Here is a 13,432-nt window from a genome sequence, read left to right as displayed (position 1 = left end):
GCTGGAAGAAACGAAAAGCAGTCCAAACAATATAATAAAGTCGGGAAATGGCATATTGCAAGTATTTCCTGATGCTTGTTAAATCGGCGTAAAATGGACAGAAGCTTTAAACTGATCTTGTCTATCAATCACATCAGATAGGTTTACACAGGTTTGTGGTGAGCGAACCAGGTGTGGCAGATCAAGCAATATACTCTCTTTCTAATATCTCCACCACAAAAGAGGTTTGAGATCCTAAATGTGCAGTGGACTCAATGACTAGGATTGAGAACTATTGTATTGAGATAACTGACAGTGGTCAAGTGTAACGTGTCTTATAAGAGACTGATGAAGTGTGACTCAATGCTAATGCACCATATGTGAAGGCCACAGATGCATGAATCCTTATTAGGATGCAGGAAGTGCCTCCTCACTGTGATCTCTTTTGCAAAGCATAACCTGAACCTCAAGGTTTACAATTTGTTGAACAGGCAGTATAACACACACACACACACACGTACGTCTGGTTTGCTATCTTTGTGGGGACTCTCCATAGACGTAATGGTTTTTATACTTTACAAACTGTATATTCTATCCCTTTACACTAACTCTATACCCCTAAACCAACCCATCACAGAAAACTCTCTGCATTTGTACATTTTCAAAAAAGCTCATTCTGTATGATTTTTAAGCTTGTTTCCTCATGGGGACCTCAATTTATGTCCCCATGAGTATGTGTGCATTCAGGTTGAAGTCCCCACTGGGATAGAAAAACAAGCACACGCGCACACACTGGAAAAAAATTATGTCCAATGGACACAATTGCACATAGATAATTTAATTCTAAATCAATTAAAATCATTAAATTATTCTAGCATTTAGAGCCTTGGTATATAATTTTAATTTCTTTTCATGGTCATTCTGCTGTTTTTGAATCATCCTTTAAAGGTAGTACAAAAAAATAAACTGTTTAGAAATATTTTTATCAAATATTGATCAAGCCTAAAATACAAAAAGTTGTCCATTAATGTGACAGCACTGACTTCATCCCAATGTATTGACACAGTTTGATAAACACTCATTACCTTCGGTTTTAAGAAATCTGCTGCCATCTACTGGTCACCTTTACATCCAGCAGAGGCTTGAAACTGAAAGTGTTTCTTAAAGTAACATGAATGTCAAATCAATTTCTTTATTTCAATCGTATTATTTGACTAGAACAGCCTTCTTTAAAAAAAAAAAAAAATCTCAGGGACAGCTGCTGCTATTTGGATTAATAGAGTAGCTTAGGCAGACCATAACCTCTTCAAAAAATACAACTAAGCAGAAAAAAATATATACAAATACATTATAATTGCAGTGGATATCATTCATTACACTTACCGTGCATGTATTTAAAAGGCTCGTCCGTACGTATGTAGCGGTGGATGTCTTTCTGATTCAATATAAATAGACAGAATTCATTCAGTACCACGGACAGCGCTATCGGGTTCATTTTGTACTAGTCTATAGTAGCCTACTGTGACTGTTACAGTCAAAGCACAGTAGCTACTGTTGGGTTAAAGCGATTCATAATGCCGTGTGGGTCACGACATTTATAATGGATGCATGTTAAATGAGAAAAGGAGGAAAATGTAACCCTTAAGTATAGGCTATCGTTATTTAACCGTACCTGATTGTATACATCAGCGGAACTACAACGGGAAACTACATTCAACTATTTGTAGCCTATTGCTACACTAGTCAATTCCTAGTGAAAAAGTAAGGCGCAGGATGATGACGACTTAACTGACTAGCTGTGGTCCGTCCAATGACAACAGTGAACTGTGATTTTGGAAATAGTTGTGGGTGTCCATATTAGTGATGAGATGTGTCTCGTAAAGATGTATCGCTACCAGATCGTCAATATTTTATCGAACAGAAAGTCTTCTGATCGATAAAGCGAACCATCGATCAATCCATATTAGAGATAAAGCCTGGCGGTCTCCTGTTTGCGCTCTGCATCTGAAAACAATAATCTTCCATTGCCATGATAATTCGAGCGCATTCTGTATGGAGATTATTCGACTGTCGGCGTGTCGACGCGCTTTACCGAGGGCCGCGGAGATAGAATGAAATCCTTCAGCGTTCACGAAGAGATTGGCTGCTGGAGACTTCAGAACATGCCATACAAAACCGCATATCAACGAATCACCATTACATGACATGGATAAACATCTGTGGTATGTTTTATTTCTAGAGGTTTCTTCAGAAATGGCAGTAGTTCCCAAACAGGTTCCTAGAGACATTTTGTAGGTCTCCCAAATCAAACACACAAATATCGTCCCGTTTGCTCCCACCTCCCTTACGAAAATTAATCATGGTTTTATATAGTTACAATTGTATTAACCATGTTTTTTTTGGCGGAATGATTACCATTTGAATAACCACAGTTGTAGGCCTACTAGTAATACCGTTTGGTTAGCGTGGCAAAGCCATGGTTATTTTGTGGTTACCATAGTTGAACTATAGCCTAATAACCATGTTTCTTATTTTGTAGTAAAACCATGGTTAATTTTCGAAAGGCCAGCAATCAGAACTAATCTCTAAAATGTTTAAATCGTGAAAATGTTGTGATAGGCTAACATTTGTAATCTGAAACCCAATATCATAGATAGAACAGGCGATGCAATTTTACTACGCTGCAATTGCGTAGCCTACATCGCGACTTCTTAAAAACTAATTAGGCTATTCAACCTGGAATTACATCCCAGCTAACACATTTTAGATCCCAGGACGTTCTGGGAACTGTAGTCTTGGGTTCACAGAACGTTCTGGGAACGTTCCCAAAAACATATTTGCAACGTTTGTTTTTGGTTAGCCAAGAAAGTTTTCGTTACGGAAATGGGACGTTTTTTTATTTTTGGGTTGGGAGAACGTTCCCCTAACCTTCTATTGACCGCTTTTCATCATATTCCCCGCTTAACGTAGGCCTATGGGCGGCATGGAAGACGGATAAATGGATGTTCTTGTTTTTTGAACTATTGTTTAATCAATAGAAATAACCCGAGCACATAAACCGTGATAGCCTATGGAGGATTAAATACAATTTATTTTATCCATTAATAGCCCATGTATGATTTCGTAACTTGTAGGCTATCGGATTTTACGTTATCGCCATCATAATGTTTTGCCATACGTAGGCCTACATCTTTCAAACTAGAGTTTACCAAATAAGTAGAAGGATGCAGACAAATGAGACTTCGGCTTGTAATTTAATAACTCACGCGCAGGTTTGAATAAAAGTTATAGGATAGCCTACTAAGGCACATCATAGGAATATTATCAGAGCTTTATTCTTATCTCTGCACATGTAGTCAAATATGACATTGTACAAGTTATTGATAGAATTACCTCGAGAGGTAAAACGTGTCTTCAAATTTAAACGATTTAGCCTACCTGGTTACATTTTTGTCAGTTGGTAAGTTTAGCATTGCAAAAATTAAAAGAAAATAAACGTCCTACAAACGTTGTAGTGTGCGTGGTTGGATTTTTCTACGGTTTTTTTTACGGTTTGGTCAGGTTTTGTTTTCATAACGTGCTAGGCTAATAACATTTTGCGTTAATTTACCAAGTAGGTAAAGTATTTCCACATAATAAACGGTCTAGGCTACTCTACAAATACCAATGTTAAGCCTGTGTTATCCTAATCGTTACTCCAAGGACTGAAACGGTTTTGTCAGCTGAAACATCCAGATGGTGTCGTTCAGGCCTGCAGGTTACCCAGCTTCCCTTTTAAGGCAGGAAAATGACTGACTTCAATTGGCGTCACAGGTTCATAATTAATCAAGCAAACGCGCACCTGTTCGGGGAGAATCGTGGATCGTTGCTATCGGTCTGAGCAATGGCTGCACCACGAAGAATTCACCTCACCGCAATCTCAAGCAATGTACACTTTCCTTCTCCCACCGTCCCCACTGTCTCCAATGCCAGTGACCAACCTGTCAAACAGGGTTTACTTGCGCCCGGATCGCCACCACTCCAGCACGCTTCAACGAGAGTGGAACTGAAGCTGTTCGAGCCGGATGATCAACGCTGCCCGGAGTTTTGCTACCCGGATTTGATCAGCACAAAGGTAAACAATCATTGACATGTATGTATTTTCTGATTATTATTGGCTACTTGTTATATTATATATAATTTTGCATTTTCATTGTTTACTGTTTGAGTTGAGTTCCAATAAATGGGTGTCTCGTTTTATTACCAAAAAAATAAATAAAAATAAATAAATAAAAAATGGTACCATAAAAGGTCAAGGATTAATCCAGGTGAATTTAGGAAAGTCACTGGTATCCGGGCCTTTTTTTTTCTCTCTCTTCTCTCATTTTTAGGAAACCACTGAGAAAAAGAAACTACAAACGTTGGATAAGGTGGAGGACAGGGAGAGAGATGAAATGGAGGCACTTGCAAGAAAGTTTGAAGCGAAATATGTGAGTATGAATTCTGCCAAGATGTCATATTTCTAGATTAATCACAAGTAAGTTTATGTCACCATTTAGCAAATTAAAGCTGAGTTGTCAAAGTGCTGTGGAGGAGACAAGTAAATATCAAGAGTCAAAATGCAAAACAATATCCCAGACTGCCTTAATTGACCATACTATGGTAAAGGTGGAATTAAACGGCTCGAATATATTGCACTATTGCACTATAGAGATGGTGTTATTTAAGTTGTATTTCTACTACACTAATATCTGCCTTCTTTTAGGGTGAAGCTTGCAAAAGAAAAAAAGACAGATTACAGGACCTGGTGGATATAGGCTTTGGTTATGATGAATCTGATTCATTCATTGATAACTCTGAGGCTGTGAGTTCAGGCCACTGTTTTTAGCCAGATGCTAAAACCACCTTTATCCGATTATTCCCCTTATAGAACACATGCATGTTTTACTCAAGTCTTCTTTTTCCCTGCATGCCACAGTATGATGAGCTCGTCCCAGCTTGTCTCACCACCAGATATGGAGGCTTCTACATCAACTCTGGAACTCTCCAGTTCCGGCCAGCCTCTGATGAGGGAAATAACGAGAATGATTTTGAGGACAGTGGTTTTAAACCCAAGGTGCGTGAACATTTGACTACCCTTCCATCTGTTTTGTATAGAAGCTTGTTTCCGCCACTGAATAAAAGTTTAAAAAAAGTTTATAGAAGAAGTTTATATCACGCAATTCTGACTTCACTCACAATTACGTGTTATAAAGTCAGAATTGCAAGGAAAAAAAAGTCACATTTGCATGATATAAACTTGCAATTGCATGTTATAAAGTCAGAACTGTGAGAAAAAAGTTAGAATTGCAAGATATAGCCTAAAGTTGCATTTGCGTGTTATAATGTCTCAAGAATTGTAGGAAATAAACTCGCAATTTGCACTTTTCTCGCAATTGCGAATTTGTATCACGCAATTCTGACTTCACTCACAATTGCATGTCATAAAGTCAGATTTGCGAGATATAAACTTGTAATTTTGACTTTATCTCGCAATTCTGACTTTTTTCTTGCAATTGTTAAAAAAGTCAAAGTTGGAGATATAAACTTGCAATTGTGAGTTATAAAGTCAGAATTTGTGAGAGGAAAAAGTCAAAAATTGTATTTTTTATTCTGTGATGGAAACAAGCTTCCATAGTTTTGTACCCACTATCTTGCAAACAAACCGGCAACAACCAGCTATATTTCTTTAGCTTTATGCAAAAGATTTGCAAAATTGTTTCCATTTGTCAACATTATCTCATTTGGTCTGATTCCTCTCTCAGAAACGAAAGCTTAAGCAATGCAAAGACAAGAGGATTGGGAAGAAAAAGAGAGAAGATGACATGCTTGCTAAGAAGGAAGAGGAGGAACCCAGGAAGAGGTTTTTGCTGCTGCAGAGATCAGTTTAGATTAAGAGTAGCCTACAATGTTTACTGTGAAGAAAACACAATCTCCTTTTAAGAACAAGGTTTCCATTGATTCTTTCTCAAATGCCCTCATTGTTTGCTTTTCCTTCTTCTGGTTTCCTTCTCAGCACCCCACCAGACAAATCATCTACAAAGAAGAAAAACAAGAAGCCGCTAAGTATTGATAAGATGCTGAAGAAGTTCCACAAGGAAAAGCTTCAGCAGCTGCAGATGTTCAATGCTAGAGAGAGAGAATCACATGCTCTCAACGACACTGGTCCCACCGTGCAAGCTGAGGTTCAAGAACCACCCATATCATCTGACCCTCTTCTCACACTCATTGGTTCTGCCAGTGCAGACGACCTCCTTCAAGCAGTCAAAGCAGCGGAGCAAGACTTTGACTTGGACGGGCTCTTGGGGGAACCGCAGAACGTCTGTTCTCCAAGCCTGGAAGAGAACGGAGAAGCTCCGATTCCATCCGTCACTGAGAAGATCCCCACATTACTCCCCGATGGACTTCCACCTACACTAGAGCAACACATTAAGCAACTTTCACAGGTATTGTTTGCTTTTATGGCTTTAGAGGATTAGACGAGAGTTTGCAGGTATACATGACTTATTTTGTTCTTTAGGCTGTCAAGAAAATTGAAGGACAAAATAAGATGGAGATTTTGTCTTCAGAGCTCAACAGTGTTTTACTAGAGTAAGTTACATCACATGATTTATTACAGAACAGGTAACATCTTGATTGTATTGCACTGATTCGTTCTCTTTGTGTGTTCAGCGTGGAGTTGAACTCCAAACAGCTTAATGGGAAAGTACGCTCCAGAATCTTCTCCTACTTGGCGTCGCAACTGTCCTGCAGCAAAGGCACTCTGGTTAAAAGAGCCAAAAAATTCCACAATCTACAGCAGGTCTGTAAACGTACTTGACACCTCAGCATAGCAAACATCACCATCCCATCTTATCCGTGTCTGCTATTCTAAGCCTGATCCTTTATTTTACGTCAGCAGTTATTTTTATCTGAGATGTCATTGCCATAGCGCGTTGCTTTAAGGGTTGCGTCTGTCTTCGGACACAGAGAGCTTCATGCTTTCTAACCTTCAATCCACTTTTTTTTTTCTTGCAATAATTCTATCAAATATAAAAAAGTTTATTTTAGTGGTCCTATATTCATTTTAGTGGTACCGCAGATTCTGTTTACAATGTTTACCATAGTAACATAATGTTTACATCTACCAATGTCTTTATACAATGTGTGTATATATATAGGCCCATAAATATAATTGCTGTATTAATTATGTTAGAATTACTCTGTAGTGATTTATGCCCCCTTTTTGCTCCTTTTTTTTTTATTTTTTTTTTATAACATTTGAACCCCTGAGAAACTCTCTGCAATGTGCATCAAGCACTAGGAAAATACAAGTATCGGATCGGGACTCCGTATCGGCAGATACTCAATATTCAATGACAAAAAACACAAAAAACTTGGTCAGGACATCCCTACTAATTAGTACAAAAAAAGCTTATTCCTTCAAAATTGATCCTGTTTACTTTATTAATACCTTTCTTGTTCCTGGTCTTATTGTACATGATTTCCAAAATCATTGATCATAATTAAACATTCAAAATGTAAACAAATTGTAAGCTTTTATAAATTTACATAATACACGCACACACTACTGTTCAAAAGTTTGGGGTCAATAAGAGATTTTTATTTATTTATTTATTTATTTATTTTTAAAGAAATGAGTACTGCATTAAATTGATCAAAAGTGACCGTAAAAACACTTAATATACAGTATTACAAAAGATTTACCTTTCAAATAAATGGTAAATGAATTGTAGAATCCTGAAAAAAATCAATACATCACGCGTCCACAAAAACATTAAATGTCTCTTGAGCAGCAAATCAGCATATTAAAATAATTTCTGAAGGATTATGTTACACTGAAGACTGGAGTAATGATGCTGCAAATGCAGCTTTGCATCACAGGAATAAATTACATTTTAAAATGTATTCAAATAGAAAAGTAATTTTAAATTGTAATATGTCACAATATTACAGTTTTTACTGTATTTTTTTGATCAAATAAATGCAGCTTTGGTGAGAAATAAGAAATAGTCAAAAACATTTGAAAAGACCTTACTGTGGTGTGTGTGTATATATCCAGTTTAATGTCTCTGTAAGCTTAATGTGCTGGTCATGTGTCTTATGAGGATGAACAGCTGCAGGAGCTGCTGAAGAAGCTGGAGAATGTGGTGTCCAGGTCCATGCCTGAACAGATCACCCGTTTCCAGAGTCACTGCCAAGCTCACTCTGAAGCCAGAGCTGCCAAGTAATCACTCATTCCTAATGTGTTGAACACCTGATCACTTTCACTGTATCACTATGCATTCACTGACGTTTTAATTGATATGCAGTTTGTTAGAATACAACCTCAGGTTTGTTTGTTTGATGTTTTTTTGTGTGTTTTAAGGCTCGAGGCTGAGAAAGAGAAGGCGATTGATGGTTCCGACGAGGAAGAGGAGGAGAGGAGTGGAAAACGAGTGTTTGGGCCTCGCAAGAGATTCAGATGGAATGAAGAGATCAGGTCTGATGCATGATTATTAAAAGTTCTAAATATAGAAAAAAGAGTTAAATGTACATTTCATCAAACACTCTATTAATCTAATGAATATTGACTTTTCCAGGGAGTTGCTCTGTGAGATTGTCAGTTTGAAAATGATGATTTATGATTCGGAGTCGCCTGCGTGCTCTGGTTTGGAGGAGTATCTGAAAGCATTCCTGGAGGCTGATGTTAAACCACTGTGGCCTAAAGGATGGATGCAATCCAGGTAAACCAATCAAATCATAAAGACTCTGAAGTTTTGGACATCATTGTATCGATATAAGAGAAATCGTATATTTAAAGAAAGTGGGTAATTGGTCACAATGTCCCTTTGTTCTGTGCATATTTATTGCTTTTAAACTGCTCTTAAACATTTTGTTATATTCGTCTTCGGAAAAGTCTGATACCACACTAAATCTCATGCAAGCACACATTAAATTGATCAAATGTGACTAATTTCTTAAGAATCAATAAATAAATAAATAAATCATCATGCCAAACTTTTGAACGCTTGTGTTTGTGCATGTGTGTATATCTATAATTATAAATCCTTTTTCCTGAATTTCTGAATTTCTATCATTGTCTCAAAAGGATTCTGCTTATAGAAACGAGAAAAGCACACGGTCACATCACTGGTGTGGTGTAAGTATGATTTTACACTACTACGCACTTACCAGATATTTAGCCAATGTTTCTGAAGAAAAACTCTAACTCTAACTCTAACAAAAATGAACAAAGTGGAGTCTTCTTTGGTTAATATTAAACTTAACCAAAGTTTGTAAATGTTAATAAAACCTTGCTCCTTATTTTACAGGGCAAGGAAGAAACCAATAGGTACAACAAAACTAAAAAAGGTACATCCGAAAAATTAGCAAAACCCTGTCTTGAATGTTGCTTTCTTTTAGACTTCTGTTTCTAAACCTTGTTTTATCCAATAAATGCACAGGTCAGCGCCGCCCCAGAGGACAGTAAGAATAACCCGGAAATTCAGGGCCCACCAGCTCTGAAACGCAAGCGTCTGGGTGTACCTGCAAGCATGCAACTTGAAGTTGCAGCAACGTTGAGCACCACTGCCAAAACTCCATCAAACACACAAACATCTGCCACCTTCTCTACACATCCATCTAATCAGAACCACGAGGAAGGGATGGGGAGAGATGAGAGCCATCATACCAGCACTCAGAGAAGTCCGGTGGCCGCAGAGGGTGCTGGATCGGTCCAGATGATGTGGACCAAGTCTGCTATGGATTCGGATTCAAAGCGACTCCGGGCTGGAGAGAAGGCGACTCCTAAACTGACGCTGGTGGCTCCCCCAGATGGAGCTCAGAGTGACTGTCCATCAGTGGTGCATGGAGTGGCCCGGCTGCTCACGACCACCACAATGGGTGACACCCCTGTTTCATTGGCAGCCGTGAGTTCTTCACAAGAAAGACGCATATTGGTTGCTTATTGCATGTGGATCATCATATAAGTTGTGGTGTCATACAAAATCCTTCCTAAATATTTAGTAATAGTAATTCAGTAATATTGTGAAATTATTACCATTTAAAATAATTGTTGTTCGTTGCAATTTATTCCTGTGATCAAAGCTGAATTTTCAGCATCATTACTCAGTCTTCAGTGTCACATGATCCTTCAGAAATCATTCAAATATGTTGATCAAGGCTTTCTTTTTTTTTATCAATTTTGAGAACAGTTGTGCTGCTTAATATTTTTGTGGAAACAGTGGTACATTTTGTTTTAAAACATTCTTTGATATAAAGTTCAAAATAACAGTATTAAAAAAATACATATCTTTACTGTCACTTTTGAACAATTTAATACATAATTTAATTCATATAGCCAATTTCTTTGAAGTCAAATAGGGATTTGCCTGAAGCATTAAGGTTTTCCTAAATTTAAATAAAATTGTATAATACTTAATAGTTTTGGGAAGTTTGGATCATTTTACTGACTCTCTTGTTCGATCTCATTCATCAAAATGAACGAATCTGTTTTCGAGTCATTTCATTAATTTAAGAGGCTTTAAATGTTATACTTTTAACAGGCAAATTCCCCGAACACATCCACCTACGCAATCTTGATCAAATTCTGAATTAAGAAATCATCATAATGCAGTAAAAAAATAATTTACAGGGAACATAAATAATTAATTTACCTTCCAAGTCTTTCATTTGTCACGTGACAGACACGATCACTAATACTTCATTTTTTTTTCTTTGCTTGTATTTCAGGCAGCTGGTGAGATCTCCTGTGGGAACCCAGCGCTTCCCACCCCTTCTTTATCTCTCCTTCCATCCTCCTATCCCACCACAGTCCAGCCGGGAGTCTTACCAAGCTTCGCCCCCCTGCATGCTCTCCCGTTCCCTGGACTGAGCCCTGGCACCAAGATCCCTGGACAGCCTCAGGGCTGTAAAGGAGCTGTTTTTCCTGGCCCAGCACCTGGAACTTTCCAGCATGGTCTCGCACACGGTGAGCAGATATTAATCCTGAACATAAGCATGGGAACTTGCTAAGAATCATCTCTGTTTGTTTAAAGGTGAAGTGTGTGATTTATGCTCCAGTTGCTGCACCAAATGGAATTGATTCCAAGCAGGTTCTTAAACGCTTGCATGCTACTCTTAATATTTCTGCTTTATATGATGCACAATGCATTCAACTTCAAATATTTCTGCTTTATATGATGCACAATGCATTCAACTTCAAATTTCCCAAAACCATTTTAGCATTTCAAAAATGACACGCTTCACCTTTCACAGGGAACTGATAAATTCATGATATCTGTAACATTACACCAGAGGTTTGGTACTCTTGTCTTCATGTGCATTGGATAGAATGGATGAGCTGAAGCTCAACTCTGGTGTGTTGTTGTTTAAATCACTTTGCTCCATTGTTGTAATGTTGCATTTGTCATCCTGGTGTTTTCTTCTTCCTCTTCCTCTCTTTCCTATTTCAGGTAACTCCATGCTGTGCTCTAGCACGCTTCATCTTCTGTCTGTCCCTGTTTCCTCTTCTGCTCCTCTTCATTCTTTAACACCATGGCTCTTTGGTTTAGGTAAATGTACACACCTTTAGAAAAGCCCATAGGGACAGTTGAAACATGCCCACATTATTTATTGTGTTCGTCATGATGTTTGCTTGCGTTATGTATCTTTTTTTTTTTCTCCTGTTTTTCTGTAGCATACTATTATTAATAGTTTAACTTAATTTGACATTTACGCAGTAATGTTTTAGTCTGTTTTAGTTCAAAGGATCTCTAGTTATTAATATAGTAAAAAATAATGTATTATTATTATAAAAAATAAATTTGACCGATCAATACAAGGTACACAATTTTTAGTACATTAGTTTTTAGTTCTTTCTTTCTTTCTTTGACATCATACACTAGACTCTGTGATGTCAGTCTTATAGTTTTGTAATGTTTTAAAGTCAACATGAAACCAAAATTGACTCATTTTACTGTAATAAATGTTCCCGGTCTTATTGTGCTGGATTCTTTTAAAAAAAAATGATAAATTCAATTAATAAAATGAAGTCCCACCATCTTTTAATGTTCTTTTACATGGAAATCTGTCAAATTATGGAAGTAAAATGGGTCATGTGTGCCATTTCATGTTGATTGTTCAATGTAATGCTGGCTTAATTTAACCATCTCATCAGTTATATTGAGAGATTAAATAAAATTTTGTTTTTATGACACAGATGGAAGCCAGATCCACACAGATGGTCATAACACTCAGAGAAAACTACATTAATGGCCATTAGAATGAGATTAAAGACTGCTGATGCATAAAGCAAAATTTTCCACTTTTTGTAAGATCTTGAAGATGGAGTTAATATGACTGAACATGGATATGAATTTGAATTAAAGGAGCAGATTATGGCTTGGCAAAGAGACTTTTCATTTGTATATTTAACTGTTTATTTGCAGTAAAAATGCCCTTATCCAGAATAATGTAAGTTTTTTTTTTTTTTTTTTTTTTTTTTTTTTTTTTTTTTTATCACAGTATTAAGATTAGAATTTGAATGATGACAAGCCATGTTGCCTCAGTGCAGTCCTATGCACTTGTAATGCACTTACTTTAAAAACTTGAAGGCAGATATACTACTTATCTATTCATAACTTTGCAACTTTCATTTCTCTCTCTCAGAGGCCATCTTATCAGTGAAGATCCACAATCCTGACCTATTTATGAAAAGTAACTGGAACAATAGTAAATTACATGTGTTGTAGGTTACCACTATTATTTTTAAGTACATGTGTGCAATGAAAAAGTAAAGGAACTCAGAATCTGTTGTACCTTAATCTGTTGTTAAAGGCAGAGATCGCACTTTTTCTTGTTTGTTTTCTTGTTGTTGGACTGGGTAATGAATTGATGCCAGTGGATTGATCTCAGGGCTGTTTAAGTACAATAGCCAAGTTACGGAGTAATGCTGCAAAATATGCAGAGAACATGCACTTGCTTTTGTTTTTGAACATACTGAAAATGACTTTGGAAAAAAAAAATTTAAGGGATAATGTGGAAAAATAAAGTGTCTTAAAACAATCTATTGTTGACATTTTTATTGTTGAAGAAAAAACCAAACAGATTTTTCACCAAAAATCGTTTCATCGTTTCTCAATTTATTCTAGAATTTTTAGAATGGAGGATTTAAATTTATGAGAAAAATAAGGTCTGTGGTTAGCGGTGTTCGTAGCTGTTCACGTCCTTGCACTCGGAATTATGCATTACTATGGCAACACTATCAACATCTAAATTAATCTGCATCGGTCAGGTAGTACAGCGGTCACATGACATGGTACAAGTCGGAGCTCTCAGAAAATAAGTGGACGTGAACGCTTTTTACAAGATAGAAAATGATCCCAGAGCTTCCCAGTGGTAAATACCACTTGAGGCAAAGGAGCAAAGCAGAGGCCATTACAGTAGTTGCTAT

The 13,432-nt window shown here is 37.1% G+C and overlaps 1 protein-coding gene across 4 annotated transcripts; it reads left to right on the top strand.

Moving 5' to 3' along the window:
- Positions 1 to 3,109: 3,109 nt before the first annotated feature.
- Positions 3,110 to 13,037, top strand: ubn1 (ubinuclein 1). Of its 4 annotated transcripts, none has more exons than XM_081360868.1 (16): positions 3,110 to 4,093; positions 4,350 to 4,448; positions 4,724 to 4,822; positions 4,937 to 5,074; positions 5,763 to 5,860; positions 6,014 to 6,443; positions 6,518 to 6,588; positions 6,670 to 6,799; positions 8,115 to 8,224; positions 8,366 to 8,479; positions 8,580 to 8,723; positions 9,089 to 9,139; positions 9,312 to 9,351; positions 9,444 to 9,908; positions 10,732 to 10,969; positions 12,649 to 13,037. In XM_081360868.1, the coding sequence occupies exons 1-16, from the start codon at positions 3,863 to 3,865 to the stop codon at positions 12,729 to 12,731; spliced, it is 2,541 nt and encodes an 846-aa protein (XP_081216994.1). In that variant the 5' UTR covers positions 3,110 to 3,862; the 3' UTR covers positions 12,732 to 13,037. The 4 variants fall into 4 exon arrangements, with proteins under 4 accessions (XP_081216994.1, XP_081216993.1, XP_081216995.1 ...); XM_081360867.1 differs by having other exon boundaries at positions 8,106 to 8,224; XM_081360869.1 differs by having other exon boundaries at positions 8,106 to 8,224; positions 12,200 to 13,037.
- The last annotated feature ends 395 nt before the right edge of the window (positions 13,038 to 13,432 follow it).

The sequence above is a fragment of the Scardinius erythrophthalmus genome (genome assembly GCF_964197995.2).
Source record: "Scardinius erythrophthalmus genome assembly, chromosome: 3".
NCBI classification, from domain to species: Eukaryota; Metazoa; Chordata; class Actinopteri; order Cypriniformes; family Leuciscidae; genus Scardinius; species Scardinius erythrophthalmus.
This window is presented reverse-complemented; position numbering and strand designations above follow the sequence as displayed.

Coding starts and splice junctions, on each gene's coding strand:
- ubn1 (XM_081360867.1), top strand. CDS start 3,863: ATGGCTGCACCACGAAGAATTCACCTCACCGCAATCTCAAGCAATGTA. Junction 4,823..4,936: donor TCATTGATAACTCTGAGGCT/GTGAGTTCAGGC, acceptor TGCATGCCACAG/TATGATGAGCTCGTCCCAGC. Junction 8,480..8,579: donor AGATGGAATGAAGAGATCAG/GTCTGATGCATG, acceptor TGACTTTTCCAG/GGAGTTGCTCTGTGAGATTG.